The 24,897-nt window shown below is 47.0% G+C and overlaps 1 protein-coding gene across 1 annotated transcript in view; it reads left to right on the forward strand.

Moving 5' to 3' along the window:
• UBE2D3 (ubiquitin conjugating enzyme E2 D3) overlaps positions 1-24,897 on the forward strand; it is a 226,674-nt gene that overhangs the window by 33,126 nt on the left and 168,651 nt on the right. Inside the window, exon 2 of the mRNA XM_063918271.1 lies at positions 16,065-16,128. Coding sequence (XP_063774341.1) covers positions 16,065-16,128 — 64 coding nt within the window. The remainder of the gene's footprint in view (positions 1-16,064; positions 16,129-24,897) is intronic.

A 24,897-nucleotide genomic window follows, 5' to 3' on the forward strand; every position in this document is an offset into this window, starting at 1 on the left:
GCATTCCGATGGATGTCATTCCTACGCTTATTAAAGCCAGGAAAGAGGTTACAGCAAATCATTATCACCGCATATGGCGGAAATATGTTGCATGGTGTGAGGCCGAAAAGGCCCCAACAGAGGAATTTCAACTAGGTCGATTTCTGCATTTCCTGCAAGCAGGAGTGAATATGGGCCTAAAACTGGGCTCCATTAAGGTACAGATCTCGGCTCTGTCGATTTTTCTTTCAGAAAGAACTAGCTTCAGTACCTGAAGTTCAGACATTTGTAAAGGGAGTGCTGCATATTCAGCCCCCGTTTGTGCCTCCTGTGGCACCTTGGGATCTCAACGTGGTGTTGAGTTTCTTAAAATCACATTGGTTTGAACCACTAAAAACCGTGGATCTGAAATATCTCACGTGGAAGGTGGTTATGTTATTGGCCTTGGCTTCTGCCAGGCGAGTATCAGAATTGGCGGCTTTGTCTTGTAAAAGCCCTTATCTGATTTTCCATATGGATAGGGCAGAATTGAGGACTCGTCCCCAGTTTCTCCCTAAGGTGGTGTCAGCGTTTCACCTGAATCAGCCTATTATGGTGCCTGCGGCTACTAGGGACTTGGAGGACTCCAAGTTGTTAGACGTGGTCAGGGCCCTGAAAATATGTTTCCAGAACGGCTGGAGTCAGAAAATCTGACTCGTTTATCCTATATGCGCCCAACAAGCTGGGTGCTCCTGCTTCTAAGCAGACTATTGCTCGTTGGATTTGTAGTACAATTCAGCATGCGCATTCTGTGGCAGGCCTGCCACAGCCAAAATCTGTCAATGCCCATTCCACAAGGAAGGTGGGCTCATCTTGGGCGGCTGCCCGAGGGGTCTCGGCTTTACAACTTTGCCGAGCTGCTACTTGGTCAGGGGCAAACACATTTGCAAAATTCTATAAATTTGATACCCTGGCTGAGGAGGACCTGGAGTTCTCTCATTCGGTGTTGCAGAGTCATCCGCACTCTCCCGCCCGTTTGGGAGCTTTGGTATAATCCCCATGGTCCTTACGGAGTTCCCAGCATCCACTAGGACGTCAGAAAATAAGAATTTACTCACCGGTAATTCTATTTCTCGTAGTCCGTAGTGGATGCTGGGCGCCCATCCCAAGTGCGGTTTATCTGCAATACTTGTAAATAGTTATTGTTAACTAAATCGGGTTATTGTTGAGCCATCTGTTGAGAGGCTCTGTTGTTTCATACTGTTAACTGGGTTTCATATCACGAGTTGTACGGTGTGATTGGTGTGGCTGGTATGAGTCTTACCCGGGATTCAAAATCCTTCCTTATTGTGTACGCTCGTCCGGGCACAGTATCCTAACTGAGGCTTGGAGGAGGGTCATAGTGGGAGGAGCCAGTGCACACCAGGTAGTCTAAGATCTTTCTAGAGTGCCCAGCCTCCTTCGGAGCCCGCTATTCCCCATGGTCCTTACGGAGTTCCCAGCATCCACTACGGACTACGAGAAATAGAATTACCGGTGAGTAAATTCTTATTTTAAACATCCCAAAACAGTTAAGACTGAGTTTCCAGGGTCAGATCAGGTGACTGAAATCATGGAAGAGGCTTGGGCTGCACCAAATAAAATTATAGGATTCCAAAAAATGGGATTCCAATTATCCTTTTCCAGCTGGGGATTGTTAAAGGGAGATGGCTCCTAAAGTAGATACACATGTGATTTGATTAGTGCGGAAATCTATTTTGCCTTTTCCGTCAACATCATTAAATGATGTCACGGATAGGAGAGTGGATGATTTCCTAAAAAACATATTTTCTCTGTCTGGAGCCGTAATAAGGCCAGCCATGGCTTCAGCTTGGATGGCAAAGGCAGTGGCTGCCTGGGCTGGTGAATTGAAAGGGGATTTTTCATTCGTTTCCAGAGAGCAAAAATCCCATAACTCATATTGAACAGACTGCAGTATTCTTGGAGGAAGCAGCATTAGATATGGGTACTATTGCTTCTAGGGCATCAGCCTCAACAATTGCTGCTCACAGAGCAGTTTGGTTACGTACGTGGAAAGCTGATTAAGAATCCAGGAAGGTTTTAGAATCTTTGCCTTTTTCTGGAAATATTGTTTTTGGTAAAGAATTGACAGGTATTCTGGAGTCAGAAGCAAACTCCAAAAAGTTTCCTTCCACATATATCTCCAAACCTAGGGGTCCGACTTTCCGGCCCTTTTGGTCTCGAGGAAAAGCAAAGGGGAAAAAGTGATCGCAAACGGCCCCAATACAATAAGTTTGGTAAGGCAAAAAAGCATTGGGCTACCAGAGGGCCGGCTTCCAAACCAGAAGACAAGCCATCATCCTGATGGTGCGGGCCTCCACTTGGGGGATCCCAGGGTAGGGGGCCGACTTCAGTTTGCAGAGATCTGGCAGCAGTCTACAACAGATGCCTGGGTGCAGGAAGCGGTATCTAGGTTGTTTTTCCCTTCAAGAAGCATCCTTGAAGGTTTCTTCTGCACCAGCCTGTCTCGGGTAGAGACGAAGGCCAGGGCTTTGCAAGAAGCAGTTCAGAAATTGCTTCAGTCAGGAGTAATCATTCCAGTACCCCTGCACAACGAGGACAGGGTTTTTACTCCAACCTGTTTTTGGTTCAGAAGCCAAATGGGTCATTTCGGCCCATTCTCATTCTCAAAATGCTAAACAAATACATTTGGTTATCGCGGTTTCACATGGAGACTTTACATTCCATAGTTTTGGCCATGGAACCAGGGGATTACCGTATATGGTATTCCTGGATATTCAGGATGCTTGCCTACATGTTCCTATAGCACTGTCCCATCAGTGTTATCTCAGGTTCGCTATCCTCCACCAGCATTTCCAGTTTCAGGCCCTACCCTTTGGGTTAGCCACAGCCCCCAGAGTATTTACTAAGATTATGGTGGTTATGGCAGCTTATCTCTGCAAGCAAGGGATAAGAATTTTTCCATACATCGACGACTTTTTAATCCTGTAACAGGAATTGCTCCCGTGTCATCTCCATCAGACATGTCTGCAGAGGCACGGGTGGCTCATGAATTGTGCAAAACATCTCTGGTTCCGTCACAACAGATGACTCTCACATGGGGGCTATACTGGATTCAGGTCTGCAGAGTATTTTTTACCTCGGAACAAGATATCCAAGGTACAGTCAAGGATTCAGGACTTGTTACACAGTCAAACGGTATCCATTCTTGCAGCAATGCGAGTGATGGGTTTGATGGCGACAACATTCGACATGGAGTATGCACAGTTCCATTCAAGATCTCTGCAGCGTCTGATTCTTGCCAAATGGAATGGAGTACATCAGACAAAGAAACAGGCTATGGTACTTTCGGTAAATGTAAGTAATTAGCCTAGTGGCTACAAACATCCCATCTAGACAAGGAGAGACCCTTTTGGATATCAGATTGGGAGATCCTGACAACAGATGCCAGTCTTCAGGGCTGGGGAGCAGTGTCCACAAAATTGTGGTTCCAGGGACAATGAACCAAAGAAGAATGTTGCCTGCCAATAAAGCTGTTGGAACTTCGTGCCATATACATGGCATTGATTCAGGCAAAGGACATACTTCAAGGAAAATCAGTCCAGATCCGCTCGGACAATGCAACGGCAGTAGCGTACCTCAATCATCAGGGAGGAACTTGCAGCCAAAAAGCAATGAAGGAGGTAACTCACATTCTAAAGTGGGCAGAACTCCATCATCCAGCCTTGTCCACAGTGTTCGTTCCGGGAGCCCTAAACTGGGAAGCGCATTTTCTCAGTCGACACGCCATTCTAGCAAGCGAATGGGCTCTATACCCAGAAGTCTTTCAGACTCTAGTAGACAAATGAGGGTTGCCAGGGAGAGATCTCATGGCGTCCCGTCTGAACCACAAAGTGCCCGCATACGGGTCAAGAACAAAGGATCCCAGAGCGATCTTGGTGGACGCCTTGTCATTGAGATGGGACTTTCATCTGGCTTATCTGTTTCCTCTGATCACCATATTACCCAGGGTGGTGAAGAAAATAAAGCAAGCAAAGGGTGCCTTGATTCTAATAGCGCCGGCTTGGCCCAGAAGACATTGGTACACGGATCTGCAGAGAATGTTGATAGATGCTCCATTTCTGCTCCCTCAACGTCCAGACCTACTGACTCGGGGTCCTTCTTATCACAGACATCTGGATCGGCCGTCTTTGACGGCGTGGCTCTTGAAACTTCTATCCTGAAGTCAAGAGGATTCTCACAACAGGTAATTCAAACAATGCTCAGAGCAAGAAAACCCTCCTCTGCTCATATTTATCACCGAATATGGCAAGCATATATTCATTGGTGTAGTGAAAGAAATGTGGACCTGAAATCTTTGAGTTTCCAGGGTCTTAGCATTCCTTCAGGCTGGAATGGATAAAGGTTTTAAGGTGGCTTCCTTGAGAGTGCAAGCATCGGTATTGACTGTATGGTTCCAAAAGAAAATTGCAAACTTACAGGATGTGGATATTTTTCCAGGGAATGCTGCGCATTCAGCCTCCTTTTAGTTCTGCCTACAGTACCGTGGGACTTATGTTTAGTCCTGAAAGCTCTTCAAGTTGCCCCATTTGAACCACTTAATAAAGTGGATCTTAAGTGGTTGACAGCTAAAGTACTCTTTCTTCTGACTATGGCATCAGCTAGAAGAGTTGCAAAAAATAGATACAAAGGTGCGTCCGAAAGAACTCTCAAAAGAAAACACTGATATACCATTAGTACAATATCTAGATACTTAGAATCTGGATGCAAGAAAATATGGTATTTGAAACTTAATGATCTATCACAATAAGATTGGAACGTCACTTTGCTCCATAGCATGTTAAAAAGGCGAAATATAAACACACAAGCCCCCCCCCCCCCCCCCCCACCCGAGATACAGCATAGTCTCATTGCAGATAGAGATACTGTTTTACACAGCAATAATTACCTTTTCCAAACCAGTCATTGAGGGATTTGGAATTGCTAAACACGGATACATTTTGCTACAATAGTTACTGGCATAAATAGCCTATATGACAGTATCTGGTTAGTAAGTGGATACTTTCAAAGGAGACACAATGCCAGAGACAATGTATCAAGAATGACACTAAAAAGGTTGTGTGCTTTTGTTTGCAGCTGTTGAAATGTGCTGTATGGGAAGAAATTGTACCATCTTATGGAACACACTCCTAATTGTGCAGTCAGAATAAGTATCCTGCTGTCTATATAAGAGCAGCCCTTATCAGACCTTTTCTTTAATTTCCATACGTGGGTCTCCAGGGTGGCAGTAGTTCTCTCATTGGCTGCGCTGGCTATTTATAGCTATCAACCGAAAGCAGAAACGAATATACACACCTGCATATCCCAAGTATTTGTCTGTATTTCCAAAGGCTGGTGTCAGTAGGGATCTCTCACCACGTATCCAATGCTAGGGCAAATGTGTGGCAGCAGAATTTAGAAAACACCTCTTAGCCTTGCCTGTCTATCCTCTCCAGGATTAATCAATAATAATGAATGGTTATTGGCGGAGGCCAACAATATATTTAACCTTATATAATTGAATTGGTGCAAGCTACAGAATCCTTCTGTGTGGTAACCTGTGTACAATTTTAACTATGTCTTGTCTATATATGTTGTGTGTGTTTGGCTTTTTTAATATGCTATGGAGCAGAGTGATGCTCCATTCTTATTGTGATAAATCATTAAGTTTTAAATACCATATTTTCTTCCATCCAGATTCTAAATATCTAGATATTGTACTAATGGTATATCAGAGTGCTTTTTCTTTTGAGAGTTCTTTCGGACGTGCCTTTGTGTCTATTTTTTTTGCAATGTATTTTATACTCTCTGGAAGCACCCAAGTGTACCTATGATAGACACATGTTTAACTGTATTCCAGGCAATATTCAGCCATAGACGCACACACACACACACACACACACACACACACACACACGCACGTGTGTATATTCATTCTATCCACAATTTTTTAACTGCGCATAGGATATTTCTCAGTTCAATTCAAGTGTAACGTAATCAGTCCTTTTCAATTGATGTAAATGCTGCCAGTTCCTGAAAAGCCAATACGCTGGTTGGATACATGTGAAAGAACAGGAAAAAAAAGGAAGGTGTATATGTGAGTAGAGTGTGAAATCTTTACTGATAAAAAAAAGTATAAGCTCACGTACATCAAAGTAAAATAATACCGGCTCCCATCTCCAAGACCCCGCAAGAATGCCTCCGGATTGCACCCAGCAGTGCTTCAGACAGAGAAACCACAGCGGCTCTCGTTCAGCTGTGCTCACGTCCAAACACCAAATCACAGTGCATGCGGCTGCTCGTTTAGCAGTTGGTGAGCGTCCCGACCGGTTTCGTCACGATTGACTTCGTCAGGGTGTGTGGCCAAGCTGAGTCTCCGTGTGATATTTATAGCACATCCATCTCATTACATCTTTCCCTAAAAATGATCTTTATCCTATCATAATATATTCATTACATTACTCATTCACTGTTCATCATTAAAACACACACATTTAATAATTCATATTTATAACAACCGAGGATAACACAGAAATCATCAGACAGCAATTTACTCCATAGTTCTTAGATAATTAGACCAGCTGTACGTAGTCTTGACGTAAGACCAACAGATATCACTCCTAGTGCTGTCCTACAAGTATGGCAATAATCTATTTCGAGTGCTATTTCTTTAACATTTCTTGTTTTAATATTAAACGTAAACACATTTTATTTTGCGTCTATCTGTTTCAGTCCTTATCCTCCGTTGTCACACGTTTTAAAAACTTTTAATACAACAAATCCAAATAAATAGATATCACAATATACAAACATAAACACATCGATAGTCTTTTTTTTCTTATTTCAAAGATATATATCCCCACTTCATTTTCATAATACCAATAGTTGTACTATAAGGCACATAGAGAGAAATATACAAGTATACATGCCCGCACATATATATGTACATGCATGTACACATGATGGAAACCACATATATATTTATAGCTACAAAAGTTAATAACAATAATAATGGATACAGCTGGACATTGAATATTGCACCATGTCATGCGTCTCACCATGCACCCTATCGATGTCACTAAGGGTACAACTATTGGTATTATGAAAATGAAGTGGGGATATATATCTTTGATATAAGAAAAAAAACTGACACTGTCGATGTGTTTGTATATTGTGATATCTATTTATTTGGATTTGTTGTATTAAAAGTTTTTAAAACGTGTGACAACGGAGGATAAGGACTGAAACAGACGCAAAATAAAATGTGTTTACGTTTAATATTAAAACAAGAAATGTTAAAGAAATAGCACTCAAAATAGATTATTGCCATACTTGTAGGACAGCACTAGGAGTGATATCTGTTGGTCTTGCGTCACGACTATGTACAGCTGGTCTAATTATCTAAGAACTATGGAGTAAATTGCTGTCGATTTCTGTGTTATCCTCGGTTGTTATAAATATGAATTGTTATTAAATGTGTGTTTTAATGATGAACAGTGAATGAGTAATGTAATGAATACATTATGATAGGATAAAGATAATTTTTAGTGAAAGATGTAATGAGATGGATGTGCTATAAATATCACACGGCGACTCAGCTTGGCCACACCCCCTGACGAAGTCAATCGTGACGAAACCGGTCGGGACGCTCACACCAACTGCTAAACGAGCAGCCGCATGCACTGTGATTTGGTGTTTGGACGTAAGCGCAGCTGAACGAGAGCCGCTGTGGTTTCCCTGTCTGAAGCACTGCTGGGTGCGATCCGGAGGCATTCTTGCGGGGTCTTGGAGATGGGAGCCGGTATTATTTTACTTTGATGTACGTGAGCTTATACTTTCTCTAACGTCCTAGTGGATGCTGGGGACTCCGTAAGGACCATGGGGAATAGACGGGCTCCGCAGGAGACTGGGCACTCTAAGAAAGATTTAGTACTACTGGTGTGCACTGGCTCCCCCCTCTATGCCCCTCCTCCAGACCTCAGTTAGAATCTGTGCCCGGAAGGATCTGGGTGCATTTTAGTGAGCTCTCCTGAGCTTGCTAATAAAGTATTTTAGTTAGGTTTTTTATTTTCAGAGAGCTTCTGCTGGCAACAGACTCTCTGCTACGAGGGACTGAGGGGAGAGAAGCAAACCTACTAACTGCGGATAGGTTGCGCTTCTTAGGCTACTGGACACCATTAGCTCCAGAGGGTTCGAACACAGGATCTTAACCTTGGTCGTCCGTTCCCGGTGCCGCGCCGCCGTCCCCCTCGCAGAGCCAGAAGACGGAAGCCGGCAGAAGCAAGAAGACATCGAAATCGGCGGCAGAAGACTCCTGTCTTCACATGAGGTAGCGCACAGCACTGCAGCTGTGCGCCATTGCTCCCACACTAACCCACACACTCCGGTCACTGTAGGGCGCAGGGGGGGGGGGGCGCCCTGGGCAGCAATTAAGTACCTCCTGGCAAAAGCAGCATATATACAGTTGGACACTGTTATATGCATGAGCCCCCGCCATTAATTTTACACAAAATCGCGGGAGAAGCCTGCCGCTGAGGGGGCGGGGCCTTCTTCCTCAGCACTCGCCAGCGCCATTTTCTCTCCACAGCTCTGCTGAGAGGAAGCTCCCCAGGCTCTCCCCTGCACGATAGAGAGGGTGAAAAAGAGAGGGGGGGCACATAAATTTGGCGTAAAAACAATATATACAGCAGCTACTGGGTTAACACTAAGTTACTGTGTGATTCCTGGGTCATATAGCGCTGGGGTGTGTGCTGGCATACTCTGTCTCTCCAATGGGCCTTGTGGGGGAACGGTCTTCAAATAGAGCATCCCCTGTGTGTGTGGTGTCGGTACGTGTGTGTCGACATGTCTGAGGTAAAAGGCTCCCCTAAGGAGATAGAGCAAATATGTGTGTGAGAGGGTGTCTCCGCCGACACCCGTTTGGATATGTGTAAGTGCTGAGGTGAATTTATTGCACAAAAGATTAGAGAACAGACAGGAAATCTACCCATGTCTGTCCCTGTGTCACAGAGACCTACAGTCTCACAATGCTCACTATCCAAAATAATAAACACTGATATCGACACAGAGTTTGACTCCAGTGTCGACTACAATAATGCAAAGATGGCTGAAAGGTTTTCAATATATGATTATTGTAATAAAAGATGATTTGCATATCACTGACTCATTTGTCCCTGACACAAGGGTACACATGTTAAGGGGAAGAAAGCTGAGGTAAATTTCCCTCCTCTCATGAGGAAAAAGAGCGGGAATCTCCAGACAAGAGACTGCAGCTTCCCACAAAAAATTCTCAGGCAGTATCCTTTCCCCACTAGGGCCAGGATGGTTCCTGTATGAATGGTCGACCATGTTATGGTCGACAGTCATTAGGTCGACCACTATTGGTTGACATTGACATGGACACATGGTCGACACATGAAAATGGTCGACACATGAAAGGTCGACATGAGTTTTTTAACTTTTTTTTTTTTTGTCGTTTTTTGCGTAAAGTGACTGGGAACCCCAATTAGTGCACCGCGTCCCCTCGCATGGCTCGCTTCGCTCTCCATGCTTCGGGCATGGTGCCTTCGCTCCGCTACCGCTTCACTCTGCACACTTTACCGTTCCAATCGTAGTCCATGTGGATCGTAAAGTATGGAAAAGTTCCCCAAAAGAAAAAAAAATAATTAAACTCGTGTCGACCTTTTCATGTGTCGACCATGTCAATGTCGACCAATAGTGGTCGACCTAATGACTGTCGATCATAACATGGTTGACCATGTGAACGGATACCGGCCAGGATGTGTTGGGAATCTTCCCCTAGGGTGTCCTGTTTGCACAGAAGGTAGCACTAGCTATTCTCAGGGATCCTACAGATAGCGTGCACATTCTAGTATACTACTCAGACCGGCGATTGTGTCGGCATGGGTTTATAGCGCTGTGGCAGCGTGGACAGGTACCTTATCAGCTGAGATTGAGACCCTAGTGTGTGTGTGTGTGTGTGTGTGTGTGTGTGTGTGTATATATCTATATATCTCATGCACCAGGAAGCTGAGCCGCACTCAAAGACTTGTAGATAAAATAAAACTCTGGCGTAAGACAAAAGTCACATAGCCTGGATGTAGTTCCAACGTTGGAACTACATCCAGGCTATGTGACTTTTATCTTACGCCGGAGTTTTATTTTATCTACAAGTCTGTGAGTGCGGCTCAGCTTCCTGGTGCATGTCAATTACACACAGCGGGCACCGCAGCAGGTGTTAGAGTGCCGGACAACTATCTGGGCTATATATAGATATAGATATATAGATATTAGATATATATTAGATAGACATGAGTATACTGGGTCCTAGAGTCAAAGCTATGTCGATTTCTGCTTGACGTGTCCTGTAGAATATGCAATGGACAGATGATGCCGACTTAAGAGGCATGTGGTAGGCTGAGGATTGTGTGGAGAAGGGTTCTCGGACCTGGTCTACACAGCTATAGCTGGTAATTCTGATATTTTGCCTTATATTCCTGCACAGCCTAGGAAAGCACGACATTATCAAATGCAGCCTTTCGAATAAAGAAACAAGAAAGTACGAGGTGCGTCCTTTCTTGCCAGAGGCGGGGGCACAGGAAAGAAGCTGCACAACACAGCTAGTTCCCAGGAACAGAAGTCCTCCCCGGCCTCTACAAAAATCCACCGCAAGGTGGAGCTAGACCTGGTGGGGGCACGCCTTTGTCAGTTCAGCCACAAGTGGGTTCACTCCCTGTTAGATCCCTGGGCAATAGATATTGTGTCTCAGGGATACAAGCTGGACTTTGAGAAGATGCCCCCTCACCGACGTCCCTGCCGGCTTCCCCCCACGAGAGGGAAACAGTGTCAACTGCAATTCATAAATTGTATCTTCAGCAGGTGGTGGTCAAGGTTCCCCTCCTTCAACAAGGAGGGGGTTATTATTCGACCATGTTGTAGTCCCGAAACCAGACGGTTCGGTCGGACCCATATTGATTTTAAAATCCCTGAACATATACCTGAAAGGGTTCAAGATGGAATCGCTAAGAGCGGTTATTGCAAGCGTGAAAGGGGGAGATTTTATGGTGACTCGGGACATAAAGGATGCATACCTTCATGTCACCATTTATCCACCTCATCAGGCGTACCTCAGAATTGCGGTACGGGATGGTCATTACCAATTTCAGACGTTGCCGTTTGGTCTCTCCACGGCCTTGAGAATATTCACCAAGGTAATGGCGGAAATGATGGTGCTCCTGCGGAAGCAAGGTGTCACTATTATCACGTACTTGGACGATCTCCTCATAAAAGCGAGATCAAGAGAGCAGTTGCTGAACAGCGTATCACTTTCTCTGGAAGTGATACCGCAACACGGCTGGATTCTATATATTCCAAAGTCGCAGTTGGTTCTTACAGCTCATCTGCCTCTCCTAGGCATGATCCTAGACACAGACCAGAAAAGGGTTGATCTCCCGATAGAGAGAGCTCAGAAGCTCGTGACACTGGTCAGGAATCTATTAAAACCAAAACAGGTGTCAGTGCATCACTGCACTCGAGTCCTGGGAAGGAGGGTGGCATCATTCGAGGCCATTCCCTTCGGCAGGTTCCATAGGAGGACCTTCCAATGGGACTTACTGGACAAGTGGTCCGGATCACATCTTTGGATGCATCGGTTAATCACCCTATCCCCCAGAGCCAGGGTGTCTCTCCTGTGGTGAACTGTGGTGACTGCAGAGTGCTCACCTTCTCGAAAGTCGCAGATTCGGCATTCAGGACTGGGTCCTTGTGACCACGGATGCAAGCCTCCGAGGGTGGGGGGCAGTCACACAGGGAAGAAATTTCCAAGGGCTGTGGTCAAGGCAGGAGACTTGCCTTCACATCAATATCCTGGAACTACGGGCCATATACAACGCCCTAAGTCAAGCGGAGACCCTGCTTCGTGACCAACCGGTTCTGATCCAGTCAGACCGCAGTGGCTCATGTAAACCGCCAAGGCGGCACAAGGTGCAGGGTGGCGATGGTAGAAGCCACCATAATTCTTCGCTGGGCGGAGAATCACGTAAGCGCACTGTCAGTAGTGTTCATTCCGGGAGTGAACAACTGGGAAGCAGACTTCCTCAGCAGGCACAACCTCCACCCGGGAGAGTGGGGACTTCATCAGGAAGTCTTCACGCAGATTGCAAATCGATGGGAACTGCCACAGGTGGACATGATGGCGTCCCACCTCAACAAAAAGCTAAAAGGTATTGCGCCAGGTCAAGGGACCCTCAGCCGATAGCTGTGGACGCACTAGTAACACCGTGGGTGTTCCAGTCGGTCGATGTGTTTCCTCCTCTTCCTCTCATACCAAAGGTGCTGAGAATTGTAAGAAAAAGAGGAGTGAGAACAATACTCATTGTTCCGGATTGGCCAAGAAGGACTTGGTACCCGGAACTGCAAGAAATGCTCACAGAGGACCCATGACCTCTGCCTCTCAGACAGGACCTGTTGCAACAAGGGCCCTGTCTGTTTAAAGACTTACCGCGGCTGCATTTGACGGCATGGCGGTTGAACGCCGGATCCTAGTGGAAAAAAGCATTCCGGATGAAGTTATTCCTACACTGATAAAGGCTAGGAAGGACGTGACAGCAAAGCATTATCACTGTATATGGCGATATGTTGCTTGGTGTGAGGCCAGGAAGGCCCCTACAGAGGAATTCCAGCTGGGTCGATTCCTGCACTTCCTACAGTCAGGAGTGACTATGGGCCTAAAATTAGGGTCCATAAAGGTCCAGATTTCGGTTCTATCCATTTTCTTTCATAAAGAACTGGCTTCACTGCCTGAGGTTCAGACGTTTGTTAAGGGAGTGCTGCATATTCAGCCCCCTTTTGTGCCACCGGTGGCACCTTGGGATCTTAACGTGGTGTTGGGTTTCCTGAAATCCCACTGGTTTGAGCCACTTAAGACCGTGGAGTTTAAGTATCACGTGGAAAGTGGTCATGCTGTTGGCCTTAGCTTCGGCTAGGCGTGTCAGAATTGGCGGCTTTGTCATGTAAAAGCCCCTATCTGGTTTTCCATATTGACAGGGCAGAATTGCGGACTCGTCCGCAATTTCTGCCAAAGGTGGTGTCATCTTTTCATTTGAACCAACCTATTGTGGTGCCTGCGGCTACTTGTGACCTTGGAGGATTCCAAGCTGTTTGACGTAGTCCGGGGCTTTGAAGATTTATGCTGCATTCACACCGCAAATGCCGGGTCCTACCCGGTAAGACAAACGTGTACTTACCGGGTGGGATCCGACATTTGCGCTCCGTTGCAGACTTCCCGACCCGGCAATATACCGGGTCGGTTGCCATGACAACGGAGGCCGCAGCGGGGGTGGAGGCGGCGTCGGGAGATGAGCTCCTCTCCAGCGCCGCCTCTCCCTATCTTGTGAATGGGAACCGTGTCGCATCGACACGGCTCCCATTCACACCGCACCTGACCCGGTTATCAACCCGGGTAAAACCCTTCTTTTTTTACCGGGTTGATTTACCGGGTCAGGCGACCCGCTAAATCGCCCAGTGTGCTTTCACATCGCACACTGACCCGGTTCGACACGGCAATATGCCGTGTCGGTACCGAGTTATTTGTGCGATGTGAAAGGGGTATAAGGTAACCAGAACGGCTGGAGTCAGGAAGACTGACTCGCTGTTTATCCTGTATGCATCCAACATGCTGGGTGCTCCTGCTTCAAAGCAAACTATTGCTCGCTGATCTGTAACACGATTCACCAGGCTCATTCTGTGGCTGGATTGCCGCATCCAAAATCGGTGAAAGCCCATTCCACAAGGAAGGTGGGCTCTTCTTGGGCGGCTGCCCGAGGGGTCTCGGCAAAACAGCTTTGCCGAGCTGCTACTTGGTCGGGTTCAAACACCTTTGCAAAATTCTACAAGTTTGATACCCTGGCTGAGGAGGACCTTGTGTTTGCCCATTCGGTGCTGCAGAGTCATCCGCACTCTCCCGCCCGTTTGGGAGCTTTGGTATAATCCCCATGGTCCTTACGGAGTCCCCAGCATCCACTAGGACGTTAGAGAAAATAAGATTTTACTCACCGGTAAATCTATTTCTCGTAGTCCGTAGTGGATGCTGGGCGCCCGTCCCAAGTGCGGACTTTCTGCAATACATGTATATAGTTATTGCTTGATAAAGGGTTATGTTATGTTGGCATCCATTGGTTGATGCTCTGTTGTTTGTTCATACTGTTAACTGGGTAAGTTTATCACAAGTTATACGGTGTGATTGGTGTGGCTGGTATGAATGAGTCTTACCCTGGGTTCCTAAATCCTTTCCTTGTAATGTCAGCTCTTCCGGGCACAGTTTCCTTAACTGAGGTCTGGAGGAGGGGCATAGAGGGAGGAGCCAGTGCACACCAGTAGTACTAAATCTTTCTTAGAGTGCCCAGTTTTCTGCGGAGCCCGTCTATTCCCCATGGTACTTACGGAGTCCCCAGCATCCACTACGTACTACGAGAAATAGATTTACCGGTGAGTAAAATCTTATCTTTTTTTTTTTATCAGTAAAGATTTCATACTCTACTCACATGCGCCTTCCTTTTTATGTATGTATGTATCCATTTCTGGGTGTGTTTTTTTTTTAATAATCCAGATAAAGCAGTTCTCAGAACTAGGTCTGGGTATCTTCCCAAGGTGGTATCTAAATTCCACCTTAATGAAGAAATTGTAGTCCCAGCTCTTCAGGTATCGGGACTTTCTGCGGGAGATGCGTCGCTGGACGTGGTCCGTGCATTAAGAATCTACCAACTACTCATAGGGGACGTGGGAGCAGTCAGGGTTTCCGATCATTGGCTGCCTCTGAAAAACTTGCATAGTAGGGTTCTTTCAATGGGTCATGTTTTGAGGATTTCTGTCTGTGGAAGCAAGTGGGATAATTGTGCAACAAAATAAATGAACTCGTCTCTGCATTATAGAAATCCGCAACACATGACCTGTTGCTGGCACTTGAGGAATGGAGTTGCGCACCCTTGCAGTAGATTTTTTTTTTTTTTTTCCCCTTTTAGCAGTGCTAATTAGAGGGTGCCCAACAGCAATTCAATTGTTGCTCTTTTCAGGGGCAAATGCCGCAGTTGGACATAGTTCTGCTCCTGATGTGAAGAGCAGAAATATGAAGTTTGTGATTTTAGGTGCCGTGACCAAGGTGACATCTACATACATCCGCTAAACCTAGTGTCTTCAGGTGACTAGCACAATTAATGGGTACCCAAAAACAATTGAATTGCACTGTGGGGTGTCCATTAATTAGCATGTGGTATAAAAATAAAACACCCCTAGGGGCGAATCACATATTTGACAATTGTTTTAAAGGGGTTTCTGCTTTATAAATTTAATTTTACCAATCACATTTTCTCCAACTAAAAACTTGTGGAATATATCAGACTGGCTTCAAAGCTGCTGCCTGCTCTGAGTGCTGCGTAAATTGTGCAATAAGCGAGATGTCGGCTGATAATTATATTCAGCCACATTAACCTTTCCAAAACTTTTCTTTTGAACATTGTTGCCTACTCCTAACTTGGTCTTCCTTTCACCCCTTAAACTGGGTTCACACTCTACAATAAAGTGGCCGAACAGTCAATTCTCAGTTGCCCGGCTTGCTTATTGCAAACTGTAAGCAGTACCCAGGGCTGACAGTTCTGAATCTCATCTGACGTGTTCCCGATATTGGGAGTGCTGCACGATATTCATTTAGTCTTAATGAGTCCTGTATCATGCTACAAATGTAGTGGGAATGTGGTCGGACCAACAGTGCATCTAAAAATGCCACCATCACGGCATGGGAACAATAATTTAGTATGTACAATTGAAATCATATTTATAGGGTTGTTTCAGCGACGCTTTCTGTAATCTGTCAAGTGTACTTCCCTTTACAGTTCTTAACTTAAAAAATGTGCACTTTATTTTGCCCCACCCCTTCCTTCTGGGTTAGTTTGTACTGTTTAATATGTGTACTGTGTGTTTACTGTTTGCTCAGGAACAGGCTATAAGTTGATTAAACTAAAATGTTTTTTTTTTTTTTTTTTTCCCCTTCACAGGAACTGAATGACTTGGCTCGTGATCCTCCAGCACAATGTTCTGCAGGCCCAGTTGGAGATGACAGTAAGCAATGGTTTACTCAAATGTAATGGTTGTTTACTTGTTAAATAACTTGCACTCCTCAACCTTCAGCTCTATAAAAATTTTTTTACATGTGAAATAGTTTTGTGTGTGTGGGGGGGGGGGTTCTTTTTGCTACAGTTTTATTATATTTGCTCTGTGAGAGCCTGCAGGATAGTAATTTTTAGGTTAGAGCAGTGTTTTTCAACCACTGTGCCGTGGCTCACTAGTGTGCCCTGAGTAGTCTCCAGGTGTGCCGCCATAGAAGCAGAGCCAGGCCCGTACGTATTTTGCTGCTATGGAGGCTCTGAAACGATCAATACTGGTGAGTTTAGTGGTTGAAGAGCCAGTTCTAATTTTGGGCCCCGGCAGTGTTAGGCTCTTCTGGCTTTCACAGATGTGGCTCAGGCGTTACCTATGGAGAAGCTGCAACATGACATCCTAGGACACGCAACTGCACCATGCATCACCATTATATTTGTGTGAGCCTTGGCAGTATTTAAAGGTTGTTCAGTGTGCCGCGAGTTGTAAAAGGTTGAAAATCTCTGGGTTAGAGAGATGAAGTTTATGGGGTCCAAGGTTGTAGTTGGAGAAACCTAGTGTTGTAAAAACTAGTGATGCTGGTAAGGGCTGTTTGAAAGGAGTGGTCATCGGATAAGAAGGGAGATGTGAGGAAGCGCCAAAGGAAACTAGTAAGTGAAGACTGTGTTTTGTGGTGGTAGGTACATAGGGATTTGACAATGGAAATATTGGCCTCTCATAGTAAAGATGATAGGTCACAGGATGGGAAATGTGAGACTAGATCTAGGGATGATTAATGTTGGCAACCCAAGTGGAAAGAAGTGACTGGGTGGTGGTCTGGGATATAAGTCCAAAGGAATGTTATGAAGACAGTAAGGCACCTACTCTATGGGTCTCTTGCAGTGTAACAGTTGTTTCTCTGGAGAGCTGCAAGAAAGCCAGAGATGAGCCAGGTCTGTAGAATGTAAAGGTATTGTGGGGTGTTTGTTTTATTTTTTTCTCTTTATTCATTCCATTCACACCAGAGTGCACAGGAGGATGGATGGAAGGTTTTGGAGTCAACAGAGTAGATAGCTCATGGCTGGTGAGATTTTATCAGCCACTGTGGGTATGAGCAAGGTGAGAGGAGATTTGTATAATTTTAGGGTTCAGTGTGTTATGCTGGTGTTGGTCAAAAGGAGCAGAAAATAGAACAGTTCAACTGTGAGGAGAAAGTATTGACTGGGCGGAAATATGTCTATCAAGTGATGGGTATTGAGATGGTGCTAGGTAACGTAAGTGTGTGTTTAAGTTTTTTCTCTGACGTCCTAGTGGATGCTGGGGAATCCGTAAGGACCATGGGGAATAGACGGGCTCCGCAGGAGACTGGGCACTCTATAAGAAAGATTTGGTACTATCTGGTGTGCACTGGCTCCTCCCTCTATGCCCCTCCTCCAGACCTCCGTTAGGTTTCTGTGCCCGGCCGAGCTGGATGCACACTAGGGGCTCTCCTGAGCTCCTAGAAAGAAAGTATATGTTAGGTTTTTTATTTTACAGTGAGACCTGCTGGCAACAGGCTCACTGCAACGAGGGACTAAGGGGAGAAGAAGCGAACCTACCTGCTTGCAGCTAGCTTGGGCTTCTTAGGCTACTGGACACCATTAGCTCCAGAGGGATCGACCGCAGGACCCGTCCTTGGTGTTCGTTCCCGGAGCCGCGCCACCGTCCCCCTTACAGAGCCAGAAGCAAGAAGATGGTCCGTATAATCGGCGGCAGAAGACTTCAGTCTTCACCAAGGTAGCGCACAGCACTGCAGCTGTGCGCCATTGCTCCTCATACACACTTCACACTCCGGTCACTGAGGGTGCAGGGCGCTGGGGGGGGGGGGGGGGGGGGGGCGGGCGCCCTGAGCAGCAATAAAATCACCTTGGTCGGCAAAATAACCACAATATATAGTCCCAGAGGCCATATATGTGGTAATTACCCCTGCCAGAATACAGAAAAAAGCGGGAGAAAAGTCCGCCGGAAAAGGGGCGGAGCCATCTCCCTCAGCACACTGGCGCCATTTCTCCCTTACAGTTCCGCTGGAAGGAAGCTCCCTGACTCTCCCCTGCGGTCTACACTACAGAAAAGGGTAAAAAAGAGAGGGGGGGCACTAAATTGAGGCGCAGTAAATATTATAGCAGCTATAGGGGACATAATTCAGTTTGTCCCTGCATTATATAGCGCTCTGGTGTGTGCTGGCATACTCTCTCTCTGTCTCCCCAAAGGGCTTTTGTGGGGTCCTGTCTCCTTTAAGAGCATTCCCTGTGTGTGTGTGTGTGTGTGGTGTCGGTATGGCTGTGTCGACATGTTTGATGAGGAGACTTATGTGGAGGCGGAGCAGATGCCTATAAATGTGATGTCACCCCCTGCGGGGCAGACACCTGAGTGGATGGACTTATGGAAGGAATTACGTGCAAGTGTCGACTCCTTACATAAAAAATTTGACGACATGCCAAATGCGGGACAGCCGGCTTCTCAGCTCGTGCCTGCCCAGACAATTCAAAGGCCATCAGGGGCTCTAAAACGCCCACTACCTCAGATGGCAGACACAGATGTCGACACGGATACTGATACCAGTGTCGACGACTATGAGTCAAATTTATGTCCACTAGGGCCATTCGTTGCATGATTGAGGCAATGAAAGAGGTGTTACACATTTCTGATATAAACCCAGGTACCTCAAAAAAGGGTATTATGTTGGGGGAGAAAAAACTACCAATAGTTTTTCCCCCATCTGAAGAATTAAATGAAGTGTGTGAAGAAGCGTGGGCTTTCCCCGATAAATTGGTGATTTCAAAAAAATTACTAATGGCGTTCCCTTTCTCGCCAGAGGATAGGTCACGTTGGGAAACTCCCCCTAGGGTGGATAAAGCGCTCACACGTTTGTCTAAAAAGGTGGCACTACCGTCTCCGGATACGGCAGCCCTAAAGGAACCTGCTGATAGAAAGCAGGAGGCTATCCTAAAGTCTATATATACACACACTGGTGTTATACTGAGACCAGCTATTGCTTCAGCGTGGATGTGCAGTGCTGCTGCTGCTTGGTCAGATTCCCTGTCGGAAAATATGGACACCCTAGACAGGGACACTATATTGCTAACCGTAGAGCATATAAAAGACTCAGTCTTGTACATGAGAGATGCACAGAGGGAGATCTGCCGGCTGGCATCTAGAATAAGTGCATTGTCCATTTCTGCTAGGAGAGGCTTATGGACTCGGCAGTGGACAGGGGATGCAGATTCTAAAAGGCACATGGAAGTTTTGCCTTATAAGGGTGAGGAGTTATTCGGGGATGGTCTTTCAGACCTTGTTTCCACAGCAGCAGCTGGGAAGTCAGCATTTTTGCCCCATGTCCCCTCACAGCCTAAGAAAGCGCCGTATTATCAGGTACAGTCCTTTCGACCCCAGAAAAACAGGCGAGGAAAAGGCGGGTCCTTTCTGTCTAGAGGCAGAGGAAGGGGAAAAAAGCTGCACCACGCAGCAGGTTCCCAGGAACAAAAGTCCTCCCCCCGCTTCTTCCAAATCCGCCGCATGACGGTGGGGCTCCACAGGCGGAGCCAGGTACGGTGGGGGGCCGCCTCAAAAATTTCAGCGATCAGTGGGTTCGCTCACGGGTGGATCCATGGATCCTTCAAGTAGTATCTCAGGGGTACAAGCTGGAATTCGAGGCGCCTCCCCCCCGCCGTTTCCTCAAATCGGCCTTACCGACAACTCCCTCGGGCAGGGAGGCTGTACTAGAGGCAATTCACAAGCTGTATTCCCAGCAGGTGATAGTCAAAGTACCGTTACTTCAACAAGGACGGGGTTACTATTCCACACTTTGTGGTACCGAAACTGGACGGTTCGGGGAGACCCATTTTAAATTTGAAATCCTTGAACACATACATAAAAAAATTCAAGTTCAAGATGGAATCGCTCAGGGCGGTTATTGCAAGCCTGGACGAGGGGGATTACATGGTATCCCTGGACATCAAGGATGCTTACCTGCATGTCCCAATTTACCTTCCTCACCAGGAGTACCTCAAATTTGTGGTACAGGATTGCCATTACCAATTCCAGACACTACCATTTGGACTGTCCACGGCACCGAGGGTGTTTACCAAGGTAATGGCAGAAATGATGATACTCCTTCGAAAAAAGGGAGTTTTTTAATTATCCCGTACTTGGACGATCTCCTAATAAAGGCGAGGTCCAGGGAGCAGTTACTGGTCGGAGTAGCACTATCTCGGGAAGTGCTACAACAGCATGGCTGGATTCTAAACATTCCAAAGTCACAACTGGTTCCTTCCACACGCTTACTGTTCCTGGGGATGATTCTGGACATAGAACAGAAAAAAGTGTTTCTCCCGGAGGAGAAAGCCAAGGAGCTGTCATCTCTAGTCAGAGACCTCCTAAAACCAAAACGGGTATCGGTGCATCACTGCACACTAGTCCTGGGAAAAATGGTGGCTTCATACGAAGCAATTCCATTCGGCAGGTTCCATGCAAGGACCTTCCAGTGGGACCTCTTGGACAAGTGGTCAGGATCGCATCTTCAGATGCATCAACTGATAACCCTGTCTCCAAGGACCAGGGTGTCTCTACTGTGGTGGCTACAGAGTGCTCATCTCCTAGAGGGCCGCAGATTCGGCATACAGGACTGGGTCCTGGTGACCACGGATGCCAGCCTTCGGGGCTGGGGCGCAGTCACACAGGGAAGAAATTTCCAGGGACTTTGGTCAAGTCAGGAGTCGTCCCTACACATAAACATTCTGGAACTGAGGGCCATTTACAATGCCCTAAGTCAGGCAAGGCCCCTGCTTCAAAACCAGCCGGTTCTGATCCAATCAGACAACATCACGGCAGTCGCCCATGTAAACCGACAGGGCGGCACAAGAAGCAGAGTGGCGATGGCAGAAGCCACAAGGATTCTCCGATGGGCGGAAAATCACGTACTAGCACTGTCAGCAGTGTTCATTCCGGGAGTGGACAACTGGGAAGCAGACTTCCTCAGCAGACACGACCTACACCCGGGAGAGTGGGGACTTCATCCAGAGGTCTTCCTACTGTTGGTAAACCGTTGGGAAAGGCCACAGGTGGACATGATGGCGTCCCGCCTCAACAAAAAGTTAGAGATATTGCGCCAGGTCAAGGGACCCTCAGGCGATAGCTGTGGACGCTCTAGTGACACCGTGGGTGTACCAGTCGGTTTATGTGTTCCCTCCTCTGCCTCTCATACCAAAGGTACTGAGAATAATAAGAAGGCGAGGAGTGAGAACGATACTCGTGGTTCCGGATTGGCCAAGAAGAGCTTGGTACCCGGAACTTCAAGAAATGTTATCAGAGGACCCATGGCCTTTACCGCTCAGACAGGATCTGCTACAGCAGGGGCCCTGTCTGTTCCAAGACTTACCGCGGCTGCGTTTGACGGCATGGCGGTTGAATTCCGGATCCTAAAGGAAAAGGGCATTCCGGAGGAAGGCATTCCTACGCTGATAAAAGCCAGGAAAGAAGTAACCGCAAACCATTATCTCCGCATTTGGCGAAAATATGTTGCGTGGTGTGAGGCCAGGAAGGCCCCTACAGAGGAATTTCAGCTGGGTCGTTTTCTGCACTTCCTACAGTCGGGAGTGACTATGGGCCTAAAATTGGGTTCCATTAAGGTCCAGATTTCGGCTCTGTCGATTTTCTTCCAGAAAGAACTGGCTTCACTGCCTGGAGTTCAGACTTTTGTAAAGGGAGTGCTTTATATTCAGCCCCCTTTTGTGCCTCCTGTGGCACCTTGGGATCTCAATGTGGTGTTGAGTTTCCTAAAATCACATTGATTTGAACCACTTAAAACCGTGGATCTAAAATATCTCACGTAGAAAGTGGTCATGTTATTGGCCTTGGCTTCGGCCAGGCGTGTGTCAGAATTGGCGGCTTTGTCATGTAAAAGCCCTTATCTGATTTTCCATATGGATAGGGCAGAATTGAGGACTCGTCCCCAGTTTCTCCCTAAGGTGGTATCAGCTTTTCACTTGAACCAACCTATTGTGGTGCCTGCGGCTACTAGGGACTTGGAGGATTCCAAGTTACTGGACGTAGTCAGGGCCTTGAAAATTTATGTTTCCAGGACGGCTGGAGTCAGGAAAACTGACTCGCTTTTTATCCTTTATGCACCCAACAAAATAGGTGCTCCTGCTTCTAAGCAGACTATTGCTCGCTGGATTTGTAGCACAATTCAGCTGGCGCATTCTGCGGCTGGACTGCCGCATCCTAAATCAGTAAGCCCATTCCACGAGGAAGGTGGGCTCATCTTGGGCGGCTGCCCGAGGAGTCTCTGCTTTACAACTTTGCCGAGCTGCAACTTGGTCAGGGGCAAACACGTTTGCTAAATTCTACAAATTTGATACCCTGGCTGAGGAGGACCTTGAGTTCTCTCATTCGGTGCTGCAGAGTCATCCGCACTCTCCCGCCCGTTTGGGAGCTTTTGTATAATCCCCATGGTCCTTACGGAGTCCCCAGCATCCACTAGGACGTCGGAGAAAATAAGAATTTACTCACCGGTAATTCTATTTCTCGTAGTCCGTAGTGGATGCTGGGCGCCCATCCCAAGTGCGGATTGTCTGCAATACTTGTTTATAGTTAATGCCTAACGAAAGGGTTATTGTTGAGCCATCTGTTGAGAGGCTCAGTTATATTTCATACTGTTAACTGGGTTTAATATCACGAGTTATACGGTGTGATTGGTGTGGCTGGTATGAGTCTTACCCGGGATTCAAAATCCTTCCTTATTGTGTCAGCTCTTCCGGGCACAGTATCCTAACTGAGGTCTGGAGGAGGGGCATAGAGGGAGGAGCCAGTGCACACCAGATAGTACCAAATCTTTCTTATAGAGTGCCCTGTCTCCTGCAGAGCCCGTCTATTCCCCATGGTCCTTACGGAGTCCCCAGCATCCACTACGGACTACGAGAAATAGAATTACCGGTGAGTAAATTCTTATTTTTTTTTTCCCTTCTCTACCATCCATAGGGGACGCTGGAGTATAATACCATGGGTTATAGATGGGGTGATCAGGCGAGTTGGCACTTCAAAAAATTGTGTGCCTCGCTCCTCCCCCTTTATTCCCTTCCCCTGACCAGTTTTAGAAATATGCCCTGGAGAGCCGGTCACTTCCTCTGGAGCTCCAGAGATGGATGGGTGGGTGTGTGTATGTACCTTAAACAACACAATGTAACTCCAACTCAATCACACTTCTGTGAAATCAAACTGTCCACTTAGGAAGTAACACTGACAATCAATTTCACATGCTGTTGTGCAAATGGAATAGACAACAGGTGGGAATTATAGGCAATTAGCAAGACACCCCCAATAAAGGAGTTGTTCTGCAGGTGGTGACCACAGACCACTTCTCAGCTCCTATGCTTTCTGGCTGATGGTTTGGTCACTTTTGAAAGCTGGTGGTGCTTTCACTCTAGTGGTAGCATGAGACGGAGTCTACAACCCACACAAGTGGCTCAGGTAGTGCAGCTCATCCAGGGTGGCACATCAATGCGAGCTGTGGCAAGAAGGTTTGCTGTGTCTGTCAGCGTAGTGTCCAGAGCATGGAGGTGCTACCAGGAGACAGGCCAGTACATCAGGAGACGTGGAGGAGGCCGCAGGAGGGCAACAACCCAGCAGCAGGACTGCTACCTCTGCCTTTGTGCAAGGAGGAACAGGAGGAGAACTGCCAGAGCCCTGCAAAATGACCTCCAGCAAGCCACAAATGTGCATGTGTCTGCTCAAACGATCAGAAACAGACTCCATGGGGTCGATTCAATTCGGCAACTTATGAATAGCGCCGGGAATTAGCTCCCGACGCTATTCAATTCAGCTCCAGTTAAGTCGTCGATGGCCCGTTCTCGCCCACTAAACAGGTTGAATTGTCTGGAGAACGGGCATTGTCCGACTTAACTCCCCGGCGCGAGGCTGATTCCCGACAGAATCAGCCTTGCGCCGGCCGCGAGGCAGCACTTTCGTCGGGTTTCTTCTCTCATCCCTGGGGGATGAGAGAAGAATTCCTGACAATTGCGGGTAACTAGCAGCTGAATTGAATAGCGTCGGGAGCTAATTCCCGGCGCTATTCATAAGTTGCCGAATTGAATCGACCCGTATGAGGGCCCGACGTCCACAGGTGGGGGTTGTGCTTACAGCCCAACACCGTGCAGGACGTTTGGCATTTGCCAGAGAACACAAAGATTGGCAAATTCGCCACTCGCGACTTGTGCTCTTCACAGATGAAAGCAGGTTCTCACTGAGCACATGTGACAGACGTGACAGAGTCTGGAGACGCCAAGGAGAACATTCTGCTGCCTGCAACATCCTCCAGTATGACCGGTTTGGCAGTGGGTCAGTAATGGTGTGGGGTGGCATTTCTTTGGGGGGCCGCCCAGCCCTCCATGTGCTCGCCAGAGGTAGCCTGACTGCCATTAGGTACCAAGATGAGATCCTCAGACTCCTTGTGAGACCATATGCTGGTGCGGTTGCCCCTGGGTTCCTCCTAATGCAAGACAATGCTAGACCTCATGTGGCTGGAGTGTCAGCAGTTCCTGCAAGATGAAGGCATTGATGCTATGGACTGGCCCGCCCGTTCCCCAGACCTGAATCCAATTGAGCACATCTGGGACATCATGTCTCGCTCCATCCACCAATGCCACGTTGCACCACAGACTGTCCAGGAGTTGGCGGATACTTTAGTCCAGGTCTGGGAGGAGATCCCTCTGGAGA

The sequence above is a fragment of the Pseudophryne corroboree genome, chromosome 1, assembly GCF_028390025.1.
Source record: "Pseudophryne corroboree isolate aPseCor3 chromosome 1, aPseCor3.hap2, whole genome shotgun sequence".
Classification (NCBI taxonomy): domain Eukaryota; kingdom Metazoa; phylum Chordata; class Amphibia; order Anura; family Myobatrachidae; genus Pseudophryne; species Pseudophryne corroboree.